This window comes from Aedes albopictus, chromosome 2 (genome assembly GCF_035046485.1).
Source record: "Aedes albopictus strain Foshan chromosome 2, AalbF5, whole genome shotgun sequence".
In the NCBI taxonomy this organism is placed as follows: domain Eukaryota; kingdom Metazoa; phylum Arthropoda; class Insecta; order Diptera; family Culicidae; genus Aedes; species Aedes albopictus.
In genome coordinates this window covers 493,679,897-493,707,718 of record NC_085137.1, presented here as the reverse complement: position 1 = coordinate 493,707,718, position 27,822 = coordinate 493,679,897, and the positions used below count along the sequence as shown (strand labels likewise).

General features: G+C 41.6%; 1 protein-coding gene across 17 annotated transcripts in view; it reads left to right on the top strand.

Moving 5' to 3' along the window:
* Nucleotides 1–25,573, top strand: part of LOC109423353 (rho guanine nucleotide exchange factor 18) — a 102,887-nt gene extending 77,314 nt beyond the window's left edge. For 13 of the 17 annotated variants that reach the window (XM_062854241.1, XM_062854244.1, XM_062854245.1 and 10 more), the window contains 13 exons: nucleotides 1,167–1,238; nucleotides 1,863–2,028; nucleotides 2,093–2,787; nucleotides 2,851–2,983; nucleotides 3,045–3,202; nucleotides 3,272–3,384; nucleotides 14,143–14,166; nucleotides 14,325–15,265; nucleotides 15,332–15,488; nucleotides 15,548–15,653; nucleotides 15,715–15,847; nucleotides 15,903–15,997; nucleotides 16,061–25,573. In XM_062854241.1, coding sequence (XP_062710225.1) covers nucleotides 1,167–1,238; nucleotides 1,863–2,028; nucleotides 2,093–2,787; nucleotides 2,851–2,983; nucleotides 3,045–3,202; nucleotides 3,272–3,384; nucleotides 14,143–14,166; nucleotides 14,325–15,265; nucleotides 15,332–15,488; nucleotides 15,548–15,653; nucleotides 15,715–15,847; nucleotides 15,903–15,997; nucleotides 16,061–16,553 — 3,286 coding nt within the window. In that variant the 3' untranslated portion in view covers nucleotides 16,554–25,573. The remainder of the gene's footprint in view (nucleotides 1–1,166; nucleotides 1,239–1,862; nucleotides 2,029–2,092; nucleotides 2,788–2,850; nucleotides 2,984–3,044; nucleotides 3,203–3,271; nucleotides 3,385–14,142; nucleotides 14,167–14,324; nucleotides 15,266–15,331; nucleotides 15,489–15,547; nucleotides 15,654–15,714; nucleotides 15,848–15,902; nucleotides 15,998–16,060) is intronic. The other 4 variants (XM_062854247.1, XM_062854249.1, XM_062854251.1 and 1 more) reach the window with 2 other exon arrangements.
* Nucleotides 25,574–27,822: the final 2,249 nt, after the last annotated feature.

Below are 27,822 nucleotides of genomic sequence, written 5' to 3'. Positions count from 1 at the left end.
TGAATATATGGCTTTACGCCCTTCAAAAGGGCCTAACACAAAAATGGGCCCTAAGATTTTTTTTCAAATTTTGCCCAGACATGCAGGATAGTCATAGAAAACGAATGGTGGGCAGCGATTGGATGGAGATTTTAATTTTATAATAACGGTCTGGGGAGCACCGTGATTGCGTTTCCTTCACGCACTATTCTCCAGCTTTACTCCTAGCTAACTGAGCTCTTTCAAATTTCACTGCCCATGGTCTTACTCACCGATGAACCCTTCTCACTCGGTCCAAGAATTTTTATACATACTAGAGCTGGGTCATTTCCAATCATAATTGGACGATTTTGATCGGAAATGGCCCCGTTCTAGGTTGAAATTCTCGGACCGCGTGAAGTACATGAGAGTGAGTAACATTTCCCATGCTTGTCTTTCGGTCGAACATTTTCGAGAGCTCCTTCTTTGCTCTTATACAACAAAATGCTTGTTGGGTTTCAAGTTCCAAAATTCAACTACTTTGGCAATATTTTCGGTTCCTATTGCCTGCCTTATTTATGTTATTTTCCTTCTTTAGTTGAAATACGTCCTACATCTACCTCAACACTTTTTAGAACTACAAAATCTATTATGTTTACTGTTGTTGCACTGTAAGATACTGCTAACTTGTTATGAAGTGTAACATAATAACCATCTCTCGTAAGTAATTCATTGTTTTGATATATTACCATTTAAGACGTTTTGCGTTACACATATGTATAAAACAACGTGTCTCAACTATACCGGTGTACAAAACTAGGTTATCAACATGCATAATATCTACTCAACATATCAATCAGTTTTATGACAGCCGCCACTGAGTTCTCTCTCTCTCTGATTTGTGATTATTTCATGAGTGTTTAGTTTCGGTACTTGAGTTAAACTCCCAACACACACACACCCCTCCTTGCGGAGTTACATCAGTACTCAGTTACATACACTGTTATACTCTTATACTTAGACTTGTTCGATCTACCTGCCACATTCTACCACCCGCCCTCGCCCCTGTCTCACTCTGTCTGTCTCTCGGCTGCGCCGCTGATTACACCCGTTGTTTTTTTATTGCCTCTTTTGGTTTTGGATTTTATTTATACGTTTTCATATTTTTTGTCTTTCTTTCTTTCGTTTCCGTTTTGTGCTTGCTATAGCCACAGTTCCTCGCACCACGATGATCAAGGTAGAGACTATTACGATGGCCACATACAAAATGACAACTCAAAGTGAGTATCTGTAAAAAAAAGCATTCCAATTGATTACCAGAAAACCCCCCGCCGGACGAACTAAACAGTTCTTGCGCGTATCGAAATAAAACGGAAGATTTTGAACACTGTAGAAGGGTTGGAGTCTTCCCCTGTCGTTGAAGAATATCCGCGAAGATTTCCTCCGTTATCAGTTTGAAAAGGTCTACAGATTCATTCTTGATCCTATGACATGTTCTTCTTTAGTTAAGTTTTTTCAGTTGCAATTTTGATTTGATTTCGCTAAAACTTTTCCTCTGACTGATTAAATACACTAGGATATCAAAGTGCATAAGTGAGTCCAGTTGTGAGAAGTTGCATGACAATTTTTTCCTCTCTCTCTCTTAAGTATTGTTTTCAATGTTCAAATTTGCTTTGCCATCTTAAACCAAAGACTTAAACGAACTTGCCTATAAACGAAACCAACCATGTAACCCATAAGGCCCCTTGGCTCCAGATCGGTAAACGAGTCGTTCCGGATACCCGATGAACAATGGAAGAAGAACGGCGACTAATAATTCTGTTCTGCATGCGCCCATATGTGCTTAAACGTGCGTTTTCTTTTGCTCTTCGGATCCATTCTCGAATTCGGCCTTACCATTTCAGCTGCTCGGACGAAACGCCACTAATACGGGATGAGTTCCTGCACGAGGCGCCGATCGGACCGCACGATCTCGGCGCGGAACCGATCCTGGGCGTGGCCATCGACGAGCACGACTCGTGGAGTCCCAGCGTACCAAAGGAGATCGTCAAATCGCTCAAGGATAAGCAGGTGCGTAACGAGGATGAAGAATACTGATCTGACGAATCGCTGACCAATCTTTTCAACTTCGCAGGTCAAACGCCAGGAGCACATCTACGAGTTCATAATGACGGAGAAGCATCACTGCCAAACCCTACTAGTCATGCAGAAGGTGTTCGTCGAGAGCCTCCAGAAGCACTTCAGCCACCTGAACCTGAAGCGGATGTTCCCGCGGCTGGAGGACCTCACCGAGCTGCACACGGGCTTCCTGAAGAAGCTGAGACTGAAACAACGCGAGCACCACATTGTCGACAGCATCGCGGACATCCTGTTGGACTTCTTTTCGGCCATGTCGGCGCAGAAGCTCAAGTCGGCGTACGGCGAGTTCTGCTCCAACCACCGATCGGCGCTCAGTACCTTCAAGTGCTACATGACGGGAGACAACACCTTCGCCGAATGGTACAAGCACTGTCAGCAGAACCCGTTGCTCAAGAAGAAGGGCATCCCGGAGTGTATACTGTTCGTGACGCAACGGCTGACCAAGTACCCGCTGTTGATCGATCCGCTGCTCAAGAGCTCTCGGGAGGACAAGATCGAGCAGGAAAAGCTGCAGAAGGCGATGCAGCTGGTCAAGGAGATCCTGGTGGACGTGGACGCCCGGGTTGCCGACAAGGAGAAGGAGGACCGTCAATTAGAGATCTTCAAGCGGATCGATGCCAAGTCGTACGCGATCTTCAAGAAGGACAAGTTCAAGAAGTCCGATATTATTTCCAGCAATCGGAAGCTGAAGTGAGTTACCGGGAAATCTTCTTCGGTTTTTAAGAAGTCTAAACTTTTTCTTCTTTTGCGTAGATTCGAAGGCGTAGCAACGCTGATGCAGGGAAGATCCAAGATGCAGACTGTGTTGGTCGTAGTTCTGTCGGATTGTCTGTTCTTCCTGCTGGAAAACTCTCACAAATACTCGTTTTTCACGCCGGAAAATAAGGTAAACAGTAACCTCATTCCAAATTATTTCGTGTACTCATAAACTGCCAACCCTTCGACAGGCCGGCGTAGTATCCTTGCAGAAGTTGCTGATCCGCGAAAAAGCCGGCACCGAATCGAGGGGCATCTACATCATCTCGTCCAATCCGGCGTATCCGGAGATGTTCGAGCTGAAGGTGCAGAATCCCAAGGACAAGAACGTGTGGATCCAGTCGATAAGGTAGGTTCCGATACGAAACTTCCGGCTCAAACAGTATCAGCAGTACTGATGGTGAGTTCCATTCGACAGAGCTGCGGTATTGGACTGCCCCTCGGACGAATCCGAAGTGGAGGACTACATAACTGCAGAACAACGCCAAAAAATGTTAGATGCTAAGCAAGCCAACATTCGAGAGATTATCTGTAAGTATGTGGTTGGTTGTTGACCAGCTTATTCAGAAGTGTAGAGTAGAAGCTAACCGTTATATTATCCCTGCCGAGGTTTACCAAAAACGTAGGTTAATGAAATCCTTATACAATTTGTGAAAATGTTGCATAAGTTTTGCCCTACGAAACCGTATTTGCCCCAATAGATCGTCTTTCTCATTCACTCTAACATCCATTAAAGTAAAGCCTATTTAAATACATTTCTTTCAAGTATCCTCATTAAACTGGAAATAGCAGGACGGATTTTGATTGGTTGTTTGTTGTAAAACTCAAGGTGTGGCTTAAGCATGGGGATTGACTACCCCTTAACTCTCTTGAACCCGCTTTGGCTCCCCTTAACCCTTGCTCTGTCCCTAAATCTATCAACAAATCCCCTCAACAACCCCAATTTCTATACCTTCTGCTCTTAGACATTATTTATTAGGGTTTTGTTATGGATGTGGTAAAACCTTTTTGGTTTAATGAAGTAGTTTATTTTGTTAAACAGCTTTAGCGACACAAGCAACTTCACAACAGTTTGTAGATACTTACAAGTCTATAGAATAAAACTTACCTGTTTGCCTTTTTGCCAAGCAATAATTTAATTGTAAGCGAACTGTTAAGTACTTATTAAAGCTTGATCATAAAACTTCTTTCTAAGTCGTATATATGTCATATCTAATCGGTTTTTAAGCCTGATGGATTGCATATAGTCATGATAAAGTAATCATAAACATTTTTGGACTTAACACTGAAGTATTAAAACTGGCTTAAGAGTAGTACTGAAATGTGATCTTTTATTGTTTGATATGCTACACAAACCAAAAAGTGTTAAACCAGACATAATTATTTTTCATTCTATACTAGCTGTCCCGGCAAACTTTGTCTTGCCGGTAGTTTGACAACTGCTGAAGTCATTCTTGCACCGCACTCTAGATTGGTTTCATTTCGATCGTGTTGGTTTTCTTCCCAGCTCATCAAAAATCAGCACTTTCTATATTCTCTTATTTTTTTGGTTCATTTTGGCAACTTTTTCTACATATAAACACTGCCACCATGAACACGAATCGAACCGTGCAAGAGCCATGCTGATCGGTTCATCCGTTCGTGAGTTTTGTTGCCTCAAAGGAACATCAAACTCATTTTTATATATATAGATGAAGGAAACGTAATTAGAACAATCTAAGACGGGTAAAATTTGCCATTCTAGGCAACTTATCTAAACTTCCCCCCACCAGAGTTCAATTGCGACCGGGGTGTCCAAAGGAAATTCTGAGTGGTAGTGAGCGCATCGTTTGCACTGGCTCCGGCATCACATTTTCATTCGCCCGCAGCCACAGACGAAGTAGCAAGATCCTGTTTTATTATCTCTTTATACTTACCAAACGCTCGAGCGGATAAAGCGGCCTCGAAAACCTCGAAACACAACTAAAATACAACAAAAATGCAAACCTTTCGGTTTGTTTACATTTTTGACGACTGCCGGCCAAACAGCGAGTTCTTAAGAGCATAATGCATAATGGGTTACCAGACGTACTCTTTTTAGAGTACATGTACTCCTTTTCAGCTAAAAATTGTGCGTACTATTCTTTTTGGTAAAATGGGCCCAATTGTACTCTTTTTTGCAAAATTACATTTTTCTGATGAAATATACATATCAATCAAAATAACCTTACAAGTAGTAAAAAAAAACAGTATGCTACCAATTAGAATCACTTAACGATAGGTCTTTTCTGCAGAAGAAAGGCCATCTTTATTTTCCTTTTCTTTCATCGAAATCACATTAATTCATTCAGATTATGATTAAAACTGTCGTTAATTAATTTGTTTTGCAAAAATGGCTTCACTTTGACGTACAATAATCGGAAGGGTAAATAATAACGAAAGTATTTCGTTTCTGTAATATGTTAGCTTTCGGTAGCAGGCTCAATTTTCTAAACTGTCTTGAACGAAGAAGTGAGTTACATTTCCCATTGAGCTCTTAAAAGAAGTTTATAATCAGTATTAACGAGATTTTAACCCTTCCGAAGAAAGAACTCACATTTTGCGAGTTTGTCGGGATTGGGATTCGATTCTTAGTCCTCGGCGTAAGCGTAACGTGTTTTAGCCATCACACTAGCTCCGTTCCACAAAAAAAAAATAAAAAAAAGTCTTACGAAACCTATTGCATGAAATCCATCTACGGAAGAACGAAAAAATTGACTAATTCTTTCTCGCTAATTCTTAATGAAAGGAATTTGAAAACAAATCACTTACACACAAGTATTTGTATTAGTCAATAGTTGGCATCTAGGGGCAAGACAGATCTAACGAAAGTAAATCTGTGTTTGAGGTGTTGCTCAGAATTCCTCACCGTTCCTCAGAATTTCTCCCATCTATGCCAAAGTGTGATCAGGCACCAATGTCAAACTGCAAAGTGTTATGTGTGCTGAATGAAAATTGCAGTTTTAGGGATGTCTTTCAACAAATTTCGTCGATCATCGATAAAAAGAGTAACTCAGAATTTCTCAGAGTTGCTCTCGTTTTCACAGTGGCTTGCCCCTAGGTTGGCATGAATACTGCAAAATGTAAGATTAGGACCTGCTGTAATAACTATCTAGTGATGTATTAAGTAGACACAACTTAATACACCAAGTTTTTCACTTCGTTAGAAAATTTACCTACCTTTATGTGTCAAGTATGGTTTACAGAATTTAAATATTAAAAACTTCAAGAGTGTCAAACAATATTTAATCGAAAAAATTAAATAAAAAGACATCAATATTTACTCGATTACTGTACTCTTTTGTACTCTTTAATCAGAATTCTTAAATGTACTCTTTTCATGTGTGAACAATATGGTAACCCTAAGAGCATTTAGTATGAATCCGCATCTACTTAGGGCCAAACAGTTTTTGAATAGCGCATATAAGTATGCGTTAAGGATAAGAAGGTTTTTATAAGTCTTTGCATCGCATCGATAAAGAATAAACACTCTGTATCATGTTGTTTTTACTCCAGCTTATCTTAAACAATCGCAAACAAAACTAGGAGGATTTAACTTGGCGGCATCCATGATTTTCATCTCGATAATCAATTTCTGCTAGTAAATTGTGTGCGCCATGTTGATATTTGGATGCATAGTTTTGCAAGCAGGATCAAAATAGTTATTTTTGGTATGCCAAAAAGCTCAAAATGACGTGACGCTTCGCTTTATTTAGGAAAAATGCATTAGATTATGCCAGTAATTTTTTTCGGCATGATTTTTTTTGTCATAGTAGTCGAGTTCTTCTCCGGTTGAATTTTCAACTAAATCTTATTGACCTGGATGATCGACATGATTTTTGTTTTATCATTATTAATTATTTTTCATTTTGCTGCCGCCAGTTTATGTAATGATTTTAGTTTCAGATTTGTTTTAAGATTTTGGTTTTAATATTTCATTTAAGGTAGTTTTCGAACTTCAACACGGCATATTGCTCTTTTTGCGACCTACAAGACAGATCTTATCCATGCTGTGTAGTACACTACAAGAACATGTCACAAAACTCAGTAGCATACATAATGTCTTAAGAAATGGTTTTAACAACCTCCTGTAGGGTGGGCCCTTTCGGGTTTTATAGGGTTTTATCGCAGGTTTATTAAAGCTGTTAAGATTAGTAAGCTTTAAAATAAGTTTTATTGGTTTGATCGTAACAACAGCTTGTAGGCCATAAGAAAACTAAAAATGTTACTTGGGAACGGCTCAAGACTACTCGCTGATGTTTTCACAAAATGACAAGGTTGCCCAAAATCCTTATTCAAACTCTCCAAGCTCCAGGAACTTTCGTAAACCATCCCCTTTAAACCCTCCCAAAGCAGTTCGTAACCTCCCTAACCCTAGGCCTCTCTTAAAACCTCGCAATATCCAGAGACAGCTCCTGTAACACTCCTTGTCTATCACCCTTATCAAACTTAAAGTGGCCAGACGTCCCGGATTGTGCGGGACAGTCCCGGATTCAAGCTAGTCGTCCCGCATTGTTAAGTGTCCCGGAAATGTCCCGGATTTCAACAATCGCTGAAATTAGTTATTATTCTTGACAGATATATCTGACGTGTATAATGATAACATGTATTGCATCTATTCTGCTTGAAGGCCAACTTTAGACAAATTTAAATATAAAAAAAAATAATTAAAAAAACTGAACTTTTGATTCATAAATCAACGTGGCCCAATTTGCTTGTTATTTCATTGTAGTCGTGAATTTTAAGTTAATGCTAATTCCTTACATATTTTACTTGATTCTTGTAAGCTCTCTGTTAGTGAATATGAAGACGTTTTGGTGGAACTTTTGTTCGTTTTTTTTTTTAATATTGAAATTGAATTTGAGTTGGATATTTCTAATGAATTCTTAAAAAAAATATTTTGAGGTATTTTCGAGTTATGTCTGAAAAGTTCCAATGAACAAAGTGCAAATGCTTTAAATACGAATCTTTCAGTGAAATGCTTAAAAAATACATCAGAGAAAATTCTCAATGGATATTGTTGATATTTTTAAAAATTTGCTTGCTACTGTCCCTTCAAAATTTTCTTAAACAAGGTAGTTTTAAATTCCTGATTTAAAGGTTTTTTCGAAAACTCCTCTAGCTATTCATCTGGGAATGCCTAAAAAGAACCCCCATGATTTTTTTTCTAAAGTTTTCTGTAGCTATTCTTTCGCAGAAATTTTTATACAGTTTTTAAGTTTTCTTCAGGATTTCCGTTAACATTTTCTTACGGATTTTCTGAAATGATCAAGGAATTTCTATGAAACTTGCAGTTTTGTCAAAAACTTCTTCCTAAATTTTCTCCAGAAATTTTCCATAAAACTTCAGGCATTTCTAAAGAATTCTCTTGAAAATTATTGAGATAAATTTCAGGGAAACCCAAAAAAAGATCGATACCTCTTCACAAGGATCTCTAAAATAATACCAAAAGAGATCCTCGGAGGAATTCTGATTGTACACTTTCTAACTAACATTTCAAAACATCCTTATAAACTATGCAGGGGCATCACTTTTAATATGTTTATGTTTATTTTTCGGAAACTTTGAATTTAAAACTTATTGTTTCAAATGTATATTCGTTGTATTGCATTAAATATTGTTATTTGATAAACTGCCAATCGAGTTAATAAAATTTCAGCATTTTTTAAAATTTAGCAACTGTTTTCACTTTTTTTTTATTACGTCTACTACCTGTATTTTGATATTATTAGGCTTAAAAAAAACTGGGTCCTTGCATCACTGAAAAGCTTACAATTTGAGTTATGTCAAACTGTGTCCTGCATCAGTGCAAAATATATCTGGTCACTTTAATCAAACTCCTAGGATGATCTTCGGAATCCCCCCCTCCTCTCTAAAAAAAATGGTTCCCTCCCTAATTACTCCTTAAAGTTTGTTATATGAAACCCTTTTTTGCGCTCCCCCTGAAGTCTTTCTTGCAGTTTCCCTTCCATTCCTTTTATTTCTGTTGCTTTTCTTCCCACTTAATAAAACCTTTCTGGAATCTCATTGAAACCCTCATTAATTTCTCGTGTCCTTCAACCCATTCCACCTACTTGAAGTCTTTCTAAGCTAGAGAGGGCTTGAAACGCTCTTCAGGAGCCTCTTAAACGCCTAATGGTTCCTCCAAACTCTCCTTGCCTATCGCCCGCTTCAATATCCCTGCGTAGTTTCAAAGGACTTTCAAGGGAGGTTCAGTAGCGTTACATGGGGCTTCAAGGGCATTTTATGGGATTTCGGAGGGTCTCAGGTACGTTACATGAGGTCCGAGGAGATTTCAGGGGGTTTTTAGGTGGTATTTTAGGAAGTCGGCCGGAAATGTCGCGGTTTCCCATATGTTGCGGAATAATTGATGCAGTATTTGTGCGGATACTACGGGGTCAGCTTCAAGCATCTCAGGTGATATGCGATCGACCCTGGGGCCCTGTTCGATTTCATGCTACGGATGGCTGTTTCTATCTCCTGCACTGATGGAGCTTCGGTGTTGACACGGGTAATGCGTCGAACCCTTGGCGGATCATGCTGAGGTGTTGATGGCGTGACCGACACTCGAAAAAGGTTTCGGAAGTGCTCGAACCAGCGTTTCAACTGGTCAGCCGGGTCGGTCAGTAACTGACCAGACGTGTCTTTCACGGGCATCATAGCATTCATCTGGGTCCCACTAAGGCGACATGAGACATCGTAGAGGAGACAGATGTCGCCTGTGTTTGCGGCTTTCTCGCCTTCGTCGGCTAGGGAGTCCGTCTACAGAAGCGTTTCACTTCCTTCTCGAGAGCCGAATAGCGCTGACGGGCTACGGCTTTGGCTCCTTGTGTTTTCGCTCGCTCTATCGCGGCTTTGCGTTCCTTCGCTTCTCTATCTTCCTCCAGGTATCATCTGTGATCCACTGCTTTCTTCGGGTGCTCACCCAAATTATTCTCGCCGGTGGCGATAAAGGCGTTCTTGATGGCGCTCCATTGATCTTCTACGCTTCCACCTTCTGGGATATTCGCAGCACGGTTCTCTAGCTCCTCGACGAAGGACCTTTTCACCGCAGCGTCTTCCAGTCGCCGTGTGTTGAACCGGCGCCCGATTTTCTCCTCCTGTCGATGTATCCTAGCAATGCGCAGTCGAATCTCGCCGATTAGGAGATGATGGTCGGACGCAATGTCGGCGCTACGTTTGTTCCGCACATCAAGATGGCTTCGTCTCCATTTTCGGCTGATGCAGATGTGGTCGATTTGAACCCATGTCACTTTTGCACTGGTCGATGAGGAAAGAGCGTTCCCCTAATCACCATGTCATTGTTGCCACAAAACTCTGCAAACAGCTCTCCGTTTTCGCTTATTTCTCCGAGACCATGGCGTTCCACGACGTGCTCATAGTTCGAGTTGTCGGAACCAACCTTCGCGTTGAAGTCGCCCATGAGGATCTTGATATCACCTTTCGGAATCTTGTCCACGACAGCATTCAGTTGACTGTAAAAGATCTTTATCTTGCAATTCAGCAGCATCATCGGTTTGCGCGTAACATTGCATCATGGTGAGGTTTTGAACCCGTGTTCTGAATCTAGCTACAATTATCCTCTCATTAATAGGTTCACACTTCATGAGCGCAGCGTGGGCGTGAGTGCTGAGCAGAAAACCAACTCCACGGTGGCGAGGAGCGTGTTCACCTCGTAGGCCAGAGTATAGCAGAATTTGACCCGACGCCAATCTGTGTTCTCCAAAGTTCGGCCAACGAACTTCGCTCAGTCCTAGGATCTCATGCTTCATACGGCATGCCTCATTGGCTAGTTGTGCCAGTTTACCCTGCTGGGCTAGGGTTATTACATTCCAAGTTCCAATTCTTATCCATTGTTTCGCGCTAAAAGTCGTTGCCGTTGAATCAGTTCGTAATCTTTCATTTTCGGTTTCTGTAAAGTTTTTTTTTTTGGGTTTCGGAAACAGTAGGTTGTTGGCCTAAGGTCCCCTATCCACCGTGGTGGGGCTGCCACCTTAGGTATAGCTTCCAGTGGAGGAGCATTTCACACTCAGCCGCTGGATGCCAGAACAGACACTGTTTGAGCCGCACCTCCTTGGTGAACAGACGCTCGGGTCGTACCTCCTCAATCTAGCTGAAGTCAGAAGGACAACAGTGCCCAGGCTGCACTACTAGCTAAGCACACAACTCTTAGCTGGCGGTCTTTGTCATCGCTTGACCCGTGGAAGCATGAGGTAGGAACTTGTGAGGACCACAGCTATGTTTGACGCTCTCCTTTTCGACTCACCGTTTTGCAGCCCCCATTTTAGGAAGTTTCAGAGTATTTTCCGGAGAGGGGATTCCGGAGGGTTACAGAAACGTTACAGGTGGTTTGAGGGGGCTTATGGAACCTCAAGTTTATAAAAATTTCCTTTTTAGTCACTATTCCCAGGTGAGCTTCAGAAGGATTTCAGAGGCCATTTAAAGCGTCTCATATACGTTGCATGCGATTTCAGAAGGGATTCAATAAGTTAACGTTACCTAAATGGAGGGACCTAAATAGAATTAACCTAAATGGATTCTTCCTAAATGGAGGTTTGGGTGTATCAGTTTCTACCTAAAGCTCCTTGGAAATCCTCTATACTCCCTGAAACTGGCTTTGCTACACTGAGCGGTGTTGTCATCACAGCCTTAAAACGGGTCAGGAGACTAGCTGAGATCCCCATAGACTGCCGTTGCAGTATAGTTGTTCTATGTTACTTTTCAATGATTTGATTTTTGTATCGCCAAATTGTCTATTCGTCTCGGAGTAACCAATGAAGAGTGAAGCAGTGAGAAGTTAAAAATTAGTAGTATGAGTAAGCAGTGATTGCTGATTGTTGAGAAGAGTAAAGCGAGGAATGAAAGGTTCGTAGTTAGGAGTAAGAAGTTAGTGGTGAAGAATTAACACTGAACAGTGATGACTTAAAAGAAAGCAGCGCAGAATGATGAGTGAGAAGTTAGTAGTGAGGTATGTGGAGCAGTGTGAAATGAGCATTGACATTGGAGTTAGTATGGAGTGAGAAGCGATGAATGAGTAATGAGAAGTGAAGCTGTGAATAGTGAGGAGTGAGTGAAAAATATCTGTCAAGAGTGAGCATTGAGTAGTGAGGAGTGTGAATCACTGAAGAGTGAAAAGTGAGGATTTAGAAGTGAGCAGTAAAGAGTTAGGGGTAATACTGGGAATTTTAAATCTAATTAGACTACTGTTCAAATATTTTTTGCAACACCTGCGGTACCTCGCCAACAAGTCATTCAGCCAGAAGCGAAATTTAGTCGAAAACCGTGAAATTCCTCGAACCCTAGGTTTGACCTAAAGCAGACTAGGCATAAATTTGTTTGAAGGAAATTCGAGTATAAGGCATTGTTCCACAGCTATACGAGTGACTTTCAACCACTGGTGAGGGGCTGTCCATAAACCACGTGGTCATTAGGGGGGGGCGGGGGTTGGTTTCGGCCCCAATGACCATTTTGTATGGACAATTAAAAAAATTTGTATGGACTGATGACCACGAGGGGGGGGGGGTTGAAAAGTTCCAAAAAAGTGACCACGTGGTTTATGGACAGCCCCTGAGTAATCTGAGAGAACTATAGCATTCGAGAGCCAGGAAATAATCCGAAATTTTTAAAGATTGCCGGAACCAATCTGGGTCAGATTCTATGTAGGTACCGTGAGGTCGCCAATCACCGCTCGTTTCATACGATTTACATTCAAATCGTATGAATGGAGCATAAGCGGTGAATGGCACCCTTACGGTACATCCAATTGAAATTAGAGGTTTCGTCAAGGATTTCGTCTAGTTGGCAGAAACGGTAGGAATATGAGGCGATAGGTCAGAGCTGGAATTCTATTTAGGTAGTTGACTAGTCAATTATTATGAGGCACGTTGAAACAGGAGAGACATTAGGGGTGGCGAGTGAAAAGCGCAGAGTACCAAGTGCGAAGCTAGGAGTGGCCAGTGATCAGCGATCAGTGGAGATAGAGAATGAAATGAGGGGTGAAAAATGAGGAGTGAGAAGAGAGGAGTGAGAATTGAGTATGTAATGTGGATGTAAGGTGTTAGCAGTAAAGAGTGAGGAGTGAGAAATAAGGAGATAGAAGTACACAATATAAACTGAGGAGGGAGCAATGAGGAGTATAGAGCAGTGAGAAGTGACCAGTGAAAAGAGAGAAGTGAATTCTATGTAATAAGCAGTAAGTAGTGAGAAGTGAAGAAGTGTAAAAAATAGGCAGTAAATCGTGAGTGATGACCAGTGAGTGTGAAGTAAGCACGAGCGAGCCTTGAAAAATAGGAGAATGAGGAGTGTGAATCAATCAGGAGCGAGGAGTGTAAATCAGCGAGGAATGAAAAATGGAAAATAAAGAGCGAGGAGTGCGAATTATTGAGGAGTGCAAAGTAGGAAGTAAGAAGTGAGCAACCAGTAACTCAGGGTGTGCTTGTGATTTTCCACGTGTACTTACACGAGTACTTACTCATCATCCATTTAACACACAGAGCTGAAAACGCTGCTCATTGCTTGTTCACCTGTATTAAGCACTGAGTACCATTTTCAATTTTGAGCAATTTGTGTAGATGACGAGATCCGTACTCTTGAAAGTTGTTGTCAAAAATGCGCCTGAACGCACTTCTAGTTCACCTAGTACTGTACTTAAGATTCTATTGAAGCCCTCTCATTCCTCCTGAAACCTCTCAAAACGCATTGAAATACCTTGAAACCCCTGATATCTCTATGCAATCCCCTTGAAGCTCTCATGAAAGCCCCTGGAGCACCATACTACCCCGAAAACCCCATAAAACGTTTTGAAATGCTTCTGACCGCCCTCTGAAGCTCACCTTGAAATCAATTTGAAATTTTCTAAAGCTCTCCTGAAAGCCCTTGAGTCCTGAAGCCCTCTGCTACTCTCAGAAACCTCACTGAAACCCCAGAAATGAGCTAGGCATCCATGTCAATATCTTATTAACCTTTTTGGTACACCTCGTTTACAGATCTATGTACGAACCGTGTTGAATATTACCAATATTTTAGAGCACTCGGTTCCACCGTACGAATCGACAATCTACACTAAGCATGACAAGTTGTCCTAACACTTCTATTTGATGTGTCTATTAGTATCAGGATGTCAAATAAATGTGTTGATAAGTTGATCATATTTACTCCCGCGCGCATTAGTTTTTGATCAATATGTTTTCCGATTTCCGCTAAATGTAACTGTAATAACTAAACTAGACAATGCTTGTTCTGTTTCTAACCTTTTACACATTATTGCTAAAGCGATGGGAACTACCGAACTGGAAGGTAAACACCTTGGAGATCTCATACTCTTCCTATTTCATAGTACTTAGTGTCCTGGTTCTCCATCTGAGAGTCGTATAGTTGTAGTCTATGTTTACCAGTTATTTTGAACATTACTTCAATACTATCAACCTAAACGATCCCCTCACCCTTCTTACCAGGCAAATTGAGGCAAAAAGACTTTGAACAGGCGATTCTCCTGGAGGAGAAGACCGTCCTGCAGCTGAGGATGCTGCACGGCAATGAGCTCAACACGGAACAGCTCGGCCCCACGGTGGAGGAATTCATCTCCAACTGCGGCTCCTACCGGGATCTGGTCTCGGATGACTGTGATACGATAGAGATATGGAAACGAGTGTTGCACACCATTCGGGAGATTAGCAACCTGGCGGCGTCGCTCTACACGGCGGCCACCGGTTTGCCGCTGTCGCGATCCTGCAGTTCGGTTGGCGAACGGCAGAGCGAGGTGTACATTTCTCCCACACTACCAAAGCGAGCGGAGACCTTCGGCGGGTTCGACGAGCGAAGATCCAAACAGCAGCAGTGCCTCACGAACTCGTCGCGGGATGCCGTCCTGTCGACACTATCAGCAGGCTACTTCACCAATCGGGAAAGCTACGAGAAGCGAGAATCGAACGCATCGGAATTCGAGGCAGGACCCTTCTCTCCAGGAACTTCCCACGCTCCCGTCAAGCTGAGTTCGGAAGGATTGACCACCGAGCAAGCAAAAGACAACAACTACGCAGCGCTACACGTGTCCCACCACCTGCAAACCCTACTCTGCATAATATCGCAACAGATGACCACGATTCAGAGTCTTCAGCACCAGTTGAGCTCATTCCGAGACAATCCAAAGAACATGTACCGACATAACGACCAGCTGGAGGAACTTCGCAACCTGCAGGACAAACTTCAGGAGGAGAAAACAGCCTGGCAGAAGCAGAAGGAGACCGAGGAACGGGAACTGGACGAACAGCGGCTGTCGCAGAAGACCCTGCAGGAGCAGATCCGTGCCGAACAGGAGGACATCAAGCAACAGCGGGAACAGCTCTACCGGAAGATGGAGATCCTCTCCAGTCAGGGTCTGCTGCTGTCACCGAGTGTAAGTTTAGAGGATGAATATAATCAACATGTAGGTGTGATTTGAACAACTGTATTTGTGAAACAGGTTGCTCTACCGGTGCCCGGTGGAGTCATCCCATCGCAGCACGACGAACAATCCAGCAACAGTGAGGAGTACCATGTGGACAGCGGTATTGCTTCGGGTTCACAGTCCGTAGTGTCAACCATCGACCGGAGGAAGGACAAGTGGAGAACTGCTAGCAGTATGATAGTTTTCTTTGTTGATCTAAAAATTTGTAGGTGACATTCTTGTTCGTTTCAGTTAACAAAGCTCCTCCTGCGAATTTGGCCAGTGCCACCAATGCTCCTAAAATGAATGCTGCGGCTATCAAACAGCAGCTGCCGCTGAAATTATCCTCTCTGTCGAGGTAAGGCTGAAATAAATCTCATTTTTTAGAGATAGTTAATACAGTATCTCTCTTTTGTTAGCACAAAACCCAGTCCCAACAACAATTCCATAACGTCACCCAGCGGAAGTAGTCCCAGTCTGATGAACAGTGCTGGCAGTAGCGGAGGTGTTGGAGTAACGCAGATGTTTCCTTTAAAACTAGCTGATAAGAAGGTGAGATAGATCTTTTACAAATTCACTATTTGATGTACTTCTTAATGCATTTCAGATTAACTCGAGCTTACCAAATCACTCACGAACCGGCAGTAGCCCTGCGATCATCCAACAGCAGGTGCCGGTTCAGACGGGAAACCCCGCCACGAGGTAAGTGTAATTTCTTGTGTGCCCTCCTTAACTGTAAACATTTGGCATTTCAATATCCTCCAGAACCAACACGTACCCCAAAATCCCGGAACGATACCGGCTGCGAAGTTCCGACACCTATCAATCGCCGCAGCATCACTACGGCAGCGGAGGCAGCAGTGCGCACCAATCACCATCCTCGCCGCTGTCGTCGTCATCCTCGCACGCATCCTCGCATCGATCACCGGCGTCCTTCCACGAACAGCAGCAACAGCAACTCTTTCAACAGCAACAACTCTACCACCACCATCACCAGCAGCAGCAACAACAACAACAGCATCATCAATACCACCCGCAGCACCACTCCATGCATACGACGCCGCTTTCCTCGCGCCACTCCAGTCTGCAGTCGCCTCCTCCGCTAGGGTCGTCCTCCTCGCCAGCCGACATGGGAAGCCTCGGAGGCGGAGCCACCGGCGCCGCCGGCAGCAACAACAACATCAACACCCAAAGCCCCAGCAGAAAGGACTCCTCCTCGGCCAAGGGCGGCAAGGAGGAAGAGGTAATCTACTTTTGATACATGCCAGTCGAGGTCGAAATCTAATCGCCACCCCCGACGCCAAGGGGGCTGGTGCCCGGGCTGGCCACACTGGACTGGATACTGCTGGCTGCGCTGGTCGTCTCGCTGCTACTGTACGTTGTGATTCTGCTGGCTCGACTGATTTTTTCCGTTTTCGCGTTATGATCTCACTTAGTTTTTCTGTTTCTGACAATCATCTACGGAACTTGAGTTTTTGCTCTCTTTCGCGATGGACTGACGATCTTTTGAGGGACTGATTCTTTCTGCGGCAGCGGCAACATGGGCGGAGCGGCGGAATACTTACCTGATCTAGTTTATAGCGCTTAAGCTTGAAAGCATTCCATTTGTATTTTTTGTACAGATCGACGAAATTGTAAGCATCAATAAAATTGATTCGTAGTTTTTGCTCATAACGGAGGGAAATGGAAGTAAGTAGTAGGTCACCAATCGATTGTTGGGGCTCTTGTAACCAAAACGGAGCTTAAATACACTCAGTGAAGGATAAGTTTGGATTACAAGCATCATGTAGAGAGTCTTGAATTTTTATTCCAAATTATCTTTTTCTTCAACTCAGATTGACTATCTTATAATGTTTTCACTTTTCTTCAATCAAAACTATAAAAAAATGAGATCGTATTTCTTGAAACTCTGCCATATCTTTTACAGATTTTAAACATTGAATGTAGCCTTACATTGGGCTGCCCTGGTTTATTGAATGGTCGACTGTACGTTGAATGTCTGCAGTTATCCTGAGAAACACGTTTTACAATGGGAAACACGAATAAGAAGTCGTTTCACAGCAAACGATGGTGAACTGCAATGAAACCTTTTGAGGCGATTTAGACTTGAAAACGTCCATATAGCTACCATAAAACCAAAATAAAACTTTTCCGGATTTCATTCAGGGACTTCTCCAGTGTTTTTTTCTGGGATACCTTCGGGGGTCCTTGCAATGATTGCTTCAGGGACTTCTTCAGGATGTACTCCAAAAAGCCCTAGGAAAATTCCTCTAATGATTCTCTCTATGCCTTCCTTCATTCAGGGATTCCTCCAGCGTATACTCTACGGACCCCTTCACAGATTGCTCCAGGGATTCTTTCAGGGTTTATTACCGAAAGCCTTTGGAGAACTCCTCTAAGAGGAGATATTTCTCCAGATTTTCCATATCAGATTCGTTCCAGGGTTTCTTCCTGTGGTTGCTCGGACTTTCTTCCAGAAAACTCTCGAAGAATTTCTGCATGAATTCTCTCCATAGGTTCTTCAATAGATTTATTGTGGGATTCCTTAGATGATTCCTCCAGTTATTGCTCCAGGAAATCTCTCCGTGTTTACTCTAGAAAGCCCTCATAGAATTCCTCCAAGGATTCTCTCCAAGAGTTCCTCAATAGATTTATGAAGGGATTCCACCACCAATATCTACTAGGATTTTTTCGGGGATTCTTTCAGTGATTGCTCCAGGACGTCTTTCCGTGTTTACCTCAAAAAGCCATCGGAGAATTTCTCTAGGGATTTTCATACGGGGATTACTCCAGCGATTTTCCCAGGATTTTTTCAGAAATTCTTCCAATGATTGCTTCAGGTACTCCTTTTTTTATTTTTATCTGTATTAACGAGATTTTTAGCCCTAGGCTAGTTTATCTCGGGACCCACGCTGTACTTCCCTTCCGAAGGAAGAACTCACATTTTGTGAGGTTGTCGGGAGTGGGATTCGATCCCAGGTCCTCGGCGTGATAGTCACGTGCTTTAACCATCACACCAGGTCCGCTCCACTTCAGGTACTCCTGGGTACTCAGGGTTTACTTCGAAGAATTCTCTAAGGATTATCTCCAAGGGTTTTACAGAGCGATTTCTTCAGTGATTCTACCAGTGGGACTCCTTCAGGGATTTTTTCCAGTGATTGCTCTAGGAACTCCTTCATAATGTAGTCCAAAGTCCTCGGAAAATTCCTCTAACGATTCTATCTAGGGCTTTCTCAAGGTATTCATTCAGAGATTCTATCTACGATTTCTCCAGGGATTCTTCCAATGATTGTTCCAGGGATTCCTTCAGGGTTTACTCCAGAAAACCTTCGGAGAATTCCTCTGAAGATTTTCTCCAGAGATTCCAGAAGAAATTCGTTCAGGGATTCTTCCAATAATTCGTTCAGAGGTTTCTTCCAGTGATTGCTCGCGGTTTCTTCCAGAAAACCCTAGGATAATCTCTCCTAGGATTCTTTCCAGTGTTTCTTCTATAGATTCATTGTGGGATTGATCCATAGATTTCTCCTGGGATTCCTTCGGAGATTCTTCCAGTGTTTGATCTTTAAATGTTTACTCTAGAAAGCCCACGTAGCATTCCATTTAGCTTCCTTCCCATGGGTTCCTCAAGATAATGATCAAGGGCATCTTCCAGAGACTTTCTATGGTTTCCATCGGATATTCTTCCAGGGACTCAGAACACCCTAGAAAAAAATCTTCAAGGATTCTCTCAAGGGGTTCCTCAATAGATTTAAAAGAGATTTCACCAACGATTTCAACAAGGATTCTTTCGGAGATTCTCCAGTAATTGCTCTTACTTCAGAAAACCCTCCTAGAATTTCAGGAGCTCCTCAGGAGAATCATACAGGGATTTTTCTCAGTTCGTCCTCCAGGGATTCTTTCAATGATTGCTTCAGGTTTACCCCAGGAATCCATCGGAGAATTCTTTTATGAATCCTCTCCAGGGAATCCTCAACAGCGATTTCTCCAGGGGTTTCTACAGTGGTTTTGATAGGGACTCCTTCAGGGTTTCTTCCAGTGATTGCTTCAGGTACTCCGTCAGGGTTTACCCCAGAAATCCATCGGATAATTCTTTTAAAGATTCCTTCCAGGATTTCTCCAGGCGTTCCTCCAGCGGTTTGTTCAGGGACTACTTCAGGGATTCTTCCAGTGATTGCTTCGGAGACTCCTTAAGAGGTTACTCCAGAAAGACCTCGTAGAATTCCTTTAAAGGTTCTCTCGAGCAGTTGCACAAGAAATCCATTCAGAGATCTCTCCAGCGGGTTTTCCAGGAACTTCTTGAGAAGTTATTTCCAGTGGTTGCTCCAGGGATTCCATAAGAGCTTACTCCTGAATGCCTTTGGGAATTCCTCTAAGGCTTAGGTTCCCAAAATTTCAGGTGCGCGACCCCCTTTCGCCAGCAGATGTACTTTTCGCGACCCACCATAGAAATTCCCTCATTTGTTGTCTGTTGCAGTAAAATATTCGACTGTCCCTCGCGACTACCTAGATGAAGGCTGGCGATCCCCCTGGGGGGTCGCAACCCACAGATTGGCAAACCATGCTCTAAGGATTCTCTCCAAGGATTTCAACAGCTGTTTCTCCAGGGACTCCTCCTGGGACACACAACTTCAGGGTTTAGTCCAGAAAGTCCTTGGAGAATTCCTCTGAAGATTCTCTTCAGAGGTTCCTCAGGCGATTCTTTCAGGGATTCCACCAACGTGTCCTGCATGAACTCCTTCCGGGATTCTTTCAGTGATTCCTTCAGAGGTTTTTCCAGTGTTTGCTCCAGGGAATCCTTCAGGGTTTACTGCAGGAAGCTCTTGAAAAAATCCTCTATGGATTCTGTTCATATGAGATTTATAAAGATATTCTACTAACGATTTTTATAAGGGTTCTTGCAAACATTCTTCCAGTGATTGCTCGAAGTTCTTTTTCAGGGTTTACTTCAGAAAGCCTTCATAGAGTTCCTCCAAGAATTCTTTCCAGGGGCTTCTCAGGAGATTTATACAGGGATTATTCCAGCGGTTTTCCCACGGATTCTCTCAGGGATTCTTCCAATGATTGCTCCAGATATTAATCCAGGGTGTATCCCAGAAAACCCGTAGAGAATTATTCTAAGGATCTCTCCAGCGGTTTCTCCACAGCGAGTTCTTCAGGGATTCCTCCAGAGGTTACTTTAGGGACTCCTTCAGGGATTCTCTCAGTGATTGCTTCGGGGACTCCTTTAGAGATTACTTGAGAAACACCTCGGAGAATTTCACTGAGGATTGTCTAGAGCGTTTCCACAAGAAATTCATTCAGAGATCCCTCCAGCGGGTTTTCCAGGAACTTCTTAAAAAGTTACTTCCAGTGGTCGCTCCAGGAACTCAGTAAGAGCTTACCCCTGAAAGCCTTTGGGGAATTCATCTAAGGATTCTCTCCAAGGACTCTTTTGGGGATTCTTCCAGTGATTGCTCCAGGTACTGCTTCAGGCCTTACTCCAGAAATTCCTCGGAGAATTCTTTTAAGAATTTTCCCCAGGGAATCGTCAACAGAGATTTCTCCAGGGATTCTTCCAGCGGTTTCTCTAGAGACTCCTTCAGGGATTCTTCCAGTGATTGCTCCAGAGACCTCTTCAACATTCTTCTGCTCCAGAAAGCCTTCGGAGAATTTCTCAGTGGTGATTTCTTCTGGAATTCTTGCAGCGATTTCTCGCGGGTCTCCTTCAGGGTGCCAGTGATTTCTCCAGGGACACACTCTTTCGGGGTTTACTCCAAAAAGTCCTCGAAGAAGTCCTCTAAGGATTCTCTCCAGTGATTCCTCAAGAGATTCATTCGGGGATTCCACCATTTTTTTCTTTTTTTTTGCAGGAATTGCAAAAGGGATTCTTTCAGTGGTTGCTCTAGGCCTTGGTAGAATTCCTCCGATGATTCTTTCCTGGGGTTCCTCAATAAATTCATTACGGGATGCCTCCTGCGATTACTTTAAGGATTTCATCAGGAATTCCTCCAGTTCTAATGTTTTAAGTTCTAAAAATTCTCATGAGATTTATTCAGGGATTCTTCCAGCGATTTCTCCCTGGTTTTTCTTCGGGATTCTTCTAGTGAAGGGAAATTTTTAGGATTTATTCCAGAATGCCCTCGGTGAATTCCTCTAAGGATCCTTTCCAGTTTTTTTAATAGATTCGTTGTGTGATTCCTTCAAAGATTTCTCCAGGATCTCCTTCAGCTATTCTTCCAGTGATTGCCCAGGGACTCCTTTAGGGTTAACTTAAGAAAGCCTGCGGAGGATACCTTTATGGATTCTCTCCAGGGGTTCTCCAACAGATTCATCTAGGGATTCCTGCTGTGATTTTTTCAGGGACTCTTTCAGTGAAGAATTTCTCTATCGATTTCTACAGGGATTCTTACGGGGATTGCCCTAGGAATTCACCCGGAAAATTTTCTGGTTATTCCTCCATTGATTTCTGTTAGAAATTCCTCCAGGATTTTTTTTTTCGAAAACTCTTTTTTAGAACATACTTCTCTTGAATTCCTTTTGGAGGTTATGCCAGAAGTTCCTCAAGGCATTCTATACTTTCCAAAACGTTTACACCGGTTAACCCAGGTTTTATTGAAGGAATTTTTCCTGGGATTGACTTCAAGAACTTTTTTATGGGTTTCGTCCATGAAATTCGCAAAGAAATCCACCAGAAACTTCATCAGAGATTATCTATATAAATACCAATTGGAATTTTCGCCGTGTATTACTTCAAGAATTCCTCAAGAAATAAATTCTGTAATTCCTCCAGAGATGTCCTCGAGGATTATTTTAAGGATTCTTTTGGGGGATGCTCCAGACACTCCTTTATGTAGTCCTCGGAGAATTCCTTTAAGGATTTCTACATAGATTCCTGCGTGCATTACTTCAAAAAATGTTCTGGTGATTCCTCAAGGCATTTCTGCGAGAAATTCCTCCAGGAGTTTTTCCTTTGTTTCTTTCAGGAATTCTAGAACAGTAACTTCTGCTGGTATCCTGATAAAGGTTCCGCCAAAAAGTCGTCAAGTGATTATAACAGCGATTCCTTCCAAAATTACTACATAGATTTCTCCAAACATTTTCTCAGGGATTTCTTGTGGGATTATTGTAGGATTTATTTCAGTGATTAGCTCCAGGCTCTTTTTCAGGATTTCTTAGAAGTCCTCTTAGAATTCTTACAGGAATTTCTTCAGGGATTTCCGAATTTACTACATAGATTTCTCCAGGATTTTTTTTTTCGAAGATTACTTCTGAGATTTTTAAAGGAATTCTTCCAGGTATTGGCTTCAGGGACTTTAGCAGGGTTTCCTAAAAGTCCTCGAAGGACTTTTCTTCACACTTTGGAAATTTCCTTCAGGAATTTCTCCAAAGATTTCTTCCGAAATTACTTTGGCAAGTGTTGCAGGAGTTCTTGAAAAAAAAAACACATTCAGGGTTTCCTTCAACGAGTTCTCTAGGGATTATTTTAAGATTTCTTCCAATGAATTATTGGAGAATGCGTCTAAGGATCTGTACAAGGATTCCTGCGTGGATTGCTGCAGAGATAATTCCAAACAAAATCTATTATTTCTCTTGAAGTTTCTACAAAAAAAATCCTGGAATATCGACAGAAATCCCTTCAGGTATTCTTGAACAGGGACTTTATCTAAGTTAATCTAAGAATTGTGCCAGGGATTTTTTTCCCGAAATTATTGCAACGATTTTTCCAAGATTTTTTCCAGGGACTTTTAACGGCTTCCGACCAGAAAGTCATTCTCAAAGAATTCCCTTAGGACATTCATCAGGGATTTCCTCCAAAATACTACTACGGCGGAAAGTCCTCCAGGGATTTCTCAATAAATTCATTTAGTGATTCTTCCAGCGCTTTTCCAGGTATTCCTTCATGAATTATTTTGTGGGTTCTTCAATTGACTGAAGTGAAAAGTTTCCGAAGATATCTTCCAAAGATTTCTACAGGGATTACTCTAGAGCAGGGATGGGAAATGTCATAAAAAAGTCAATTTGTTATTTGCTAATTTCTCTGTTCCTCTGGCCCTAGTAAAAAATGATTATCGGCAACATCATTAGTTTTCCATAACTAATCACCGTCATGGATAGGAGATGCAAACGGACGGAAATTTAAAGTCCACCACTTGCTGGACTTTGAAAAAAGTCATGACATTTTTTTATGAAATGCGTGACATTTCCCATCCTTGATCCAGAGATTGTTTCAAGAACTCCTTCTGGTTTTCTCCAGAGACTTTTCCTGGAGTTTTAACAGAAAATCTTTTTCGATTTCTCCAGGGATTTGTTCATAGATTCCCCAAGAACTCTTCCACGGTTTTCTCTTGGGATTCCTTCGAAAAAAAAGTTACTTTAGGGATTTATTCAGAGCATATCAACGAGGTTTCCTTTCCAGGTCCTCGAGGGATTTCAGTAGGAATTATTTTGAAGAAAGATCCAAAAGCACGTCAATGCCTTCTTGTAGAATTCAATGACAGTTCCGAATATTGTTCAAAGAACCCCTTTATGAATTCCTCTAGAATTAATTGTGAAATTCCTTCATAAGAACATATTTCTAAATTTTTGAAATAAAATCTGAACAAAATGTGTAATGGAGTACCTATCTGGTAAAGGTTTCAATGGCATCTTCACGGTTCAAAGGTTTCTGGGGCATCCGAAAAAAAAAACTGTTATAGAGAATACGACATGTACAGAATAGCTGGAACGACTTGATTTCACTGATTCACTCATAGTACAGGATGTCTATAACATGAAAAAAAAACCCTGGAAATCTGGAAATATCTTGAATACTCAGGAATAATGTTCAACCAATATCTCTCAGATGTTGTCGCGGAATTTCTCCTCGAGGTTTCTTCTTGAGAATTTTCCGCGATTCTTTTCGGTGATTTCTCCCAGAGTTTCTCCAGGAGATATTCCTGGGATTTCTACTAGAGCTCCTCCAAGCATTTTTTAAGAAGTTTTTCACGAACTTTCGCCAGGAGTTCTTCCCGGGATTTCTTCCGAAGTTTCTCTAATAATTTCTTCAAGAAATTTCCGTGAGTTTTCTTCTAAAACTTCTACAGGAACTTCGACCGCGATATATCCTAAAAGTTCTGGCGGGTTTTCTTTTGAAGTTTCACTTGAGATTTCTCTCGGAGTTTTTCCCGGTTCTCTCAGAAGATTCCATCCGGTGTTGGCCCTAGGATGTCTCTCAGAGTTTTTCTGGGCTTCCCCCTAAGATTGTCTCCGGATTGCTTTTTTGGAATTTCTGCAGGAGCTATTGCTGATATTCCTCATGAAGTTCTATCCGTGATTTCTTTCAGAACCTTTCCAAGCTTTTACAGGATTTCTAGCAGTGTTCCTCCTACGGTTATTTTTTCACAGATTTCTCCGGGTTACTCCCCAAACTCTTCCCGGAATCCCTAATGAAAATTGCCCCGAGATCCTGGCTGCTCCTTTGGGATTTCTTCAATTGTTATTTCCGGAGCTGTTGTAGGGATTTTCCGCGAGGAAATTCCAGAGAAATATCAAAGAACTCTCTAGAAGAAATTTTTTGAAAAACTTCTGAAAAATTTCGAGAGAAAGCAATGTTAAGCTATCCCGGAAATCAACTATGGGAAATTCCTGAAGAAGCTTTGGTTAAATTTTGGAAGGATCTTCGGAAGGAATTGAGAAGCTCTGGAAGCATTTCGCCAAAACCTCTGGAAGAAATCTCGCGTGGTACTATTTCAGAGACCCCGGGAAAAACTCCTACAGAAATCCTGGGAGAAGCTCTGGTTGATATCCCAGGAATAACTCTCAGAAAGCCCATAAGAACACCGAACAAAACTAGAAATTTCGGTATCCACGCATTACTTCCCTCCTTCTAAAGGAAGAACTGAGTGAGTTTGTCTGCAGCGGGATCCGATCCCAGGTCATCAGGGTGATTGGCAAGTGCTTCAATTATCACACAAAGTCTGCTCCAAATAGAAAGGTATTTAAACAATAATCGATATGTGATCCACGAAGTTTATGTAAAAAAAAGCTACCCGACCTACGAAGTTCGCAATTACAAGTGCAATGTTTTCCCTGTTTTAAATAAAAAACTTTGTTGATCTTCAACAATCAACAACTTCTGCAATAACTAGTTTGGAGCGAAACAAAAAAATTAAGGCCTATATTTTCGAAAACAAATGAAAGCAAGTAGCGGTAGCCACTAGAGGGAATGACTTAGCAGATATGGCAAATCAACTCAAAGACTCATAAAATACGTGTACTTACAAGTGAAATAAATAAAACATAAACTTGTGTAATAAACCATCAGAGTTAGGAAGTAGTGTGATTCGTTAGTGAAGTTGACAAACTCATTTAAAAGAAAAAAAAAACTGGTAGCAAATTCACATATCTGTTCATGTTTATAGCAATCGCAAAGAGAACACAAAACCCAGAGCAACAACAAAAACCAAACCGCGTGTGTTTGTGTGTGATGGTAGTGGTGTTGTAGGTTGTGTTGCTTCATTTCGTTTTTCGCGTTCGATATCACTCTTTTCCCGAAGACGCACAACTACTAGTGACTGGCTATACGAAGGTAAACGTGAGGTGTATGATCATTTTCGACCCTTTTTTTTCGTTAATCAGACACCGTGACCACCTTGATTCCATAGTCTACTGATGGTAGTGTTCTAACATTTGCGCCACGAAACAGCGTTATATTCAATGACAAACTGAACAAAAAGACTCGAAATACATTACCGTAGTGTGTATGTATCTGTATATAGAAATAACCGGTTATCTCTAGTTGTAAATTGTACTTAAAGAAAGTCTGCACAGACAAAGAAAAAAAAATCAAGAACCGTATATCGAACGTCTACAATAGTGTTCGTTTCTTCCGTTTCTCGCATTTTCCTACACAAACACTGTTGAATCCATATTGTCTCGTGTCTTATGTGATCGAGTTGTTGATTTTTCTACTAGACTTACACAAACGAAAATGCAAACATTTAAATCGTACAATGTTATTAACTGTATAATTAATCAATGCTGTTGAGGAGGTGGAAACAGAAAACAAGCGCGTTGCATTTATAGGAGGTTAGTTTTCAGTGAGCGATTGAAAGTTCTCCATAGATATACTCTGCTATATTTACCACTCGCAGATTCTATACAAAACATAAAAAAAAATTACAGAAATAGCCCAGATGATGCCCATACAAACATACACACACTCATACAAATGGAAATGTTGCAATTAGTGAACTCCTCTCAACTACTTATAGGCAGCTCTAGAACTATTTACTTGAACAAACTTAACGAGACTGGTACTGGTTTTAGCAAAAATGCGAAACAAAAGTTACACAAACACACACTCACCAACATGTACACATTCACATGTGGAATGGAACCACACTTACACTTACAAAAACAACACAGAACCGAATAAACAAGACTACCCTTGGTTGTTAGTGAGAAACCGTTAGCGTTAGTGTCAAAGTAAATTTACCATTACAGGCAAGCTTATCATACAAACCAAACAAACAATCCCCATATAACGTAAACAAAAAAAAAACATCGTGCAAACATCGCTGGACAATATATTACATATGTAGCAGACAAGTTCCATCAATTATTAAGAAAAAACAAATCGAATCATTTCGACATCAGTGAAGCTCAAAACAATCAATTGATCATGAAAGTACAGTACACACACAATTATTCCTATTTCCCGCTTACTCGGGCATTATTCCGCTTCACGTTACTATCTCGATCGAATACCATTTACAAATCCTGGTTTTTAACCCTGCCCCTCCCCGGAACATTCCGATGTGAGCAAATGAAAGTATTATTAGTTCTTAAGGTCGAAGCGGGGCAACATGGTAAACGTCAATACCGAAAAGGAACTAGGTACTCTACCAAGCAAGCAAAGAGAAAAAAACATGTAGAAAGGCGGGAAAATGAAAACTTCTTGACAATACAATTGTTCTATTTAAATCTATAATTAAAAAAAAGTAAAATCGAGTGACAGATGACATGGAATCCTTCGCAGTTGGTTCAATTACCGCGCACGAGTCGAATGTTGTAGCTGTCAAAACAGAACTACGTGTATGTATGTATAGAAAACCTTTAAACGAAAAAAAAAATGACAAAACAATCCGCATCATCTTGACATTGAGTAGAAAACCGATATTTAAAAGAGATAAATTTGTAAATAGCAGTGAACAGAGACTATTTAATGTTCAGGAGAACAGCTATTTTTAAGAGAAACAAAACCTGGGTAGGAATCGTAAAGCTAAAAGAAAACTGGAAACACAGATTATATATATACAATGCTGTAGAATTCACCGGATATGCAAACTCAAACTCAAACAACACGAAGAATATGGACAAAATAAGACTTTATCTGCTCAACTCTTCTTTCACGCATTATTGTTGGCGCCACCGTAATCGCAAAGGGATTGGATCAGAACGAAACACCTGCAAAGGTTTACTATTTTGACCAAAACATTCTCAAAATCTGTACATCTGCTGACAATTCCTCTACTCTTTGTTAACCTGGTATGCTTTGATTCTATGAA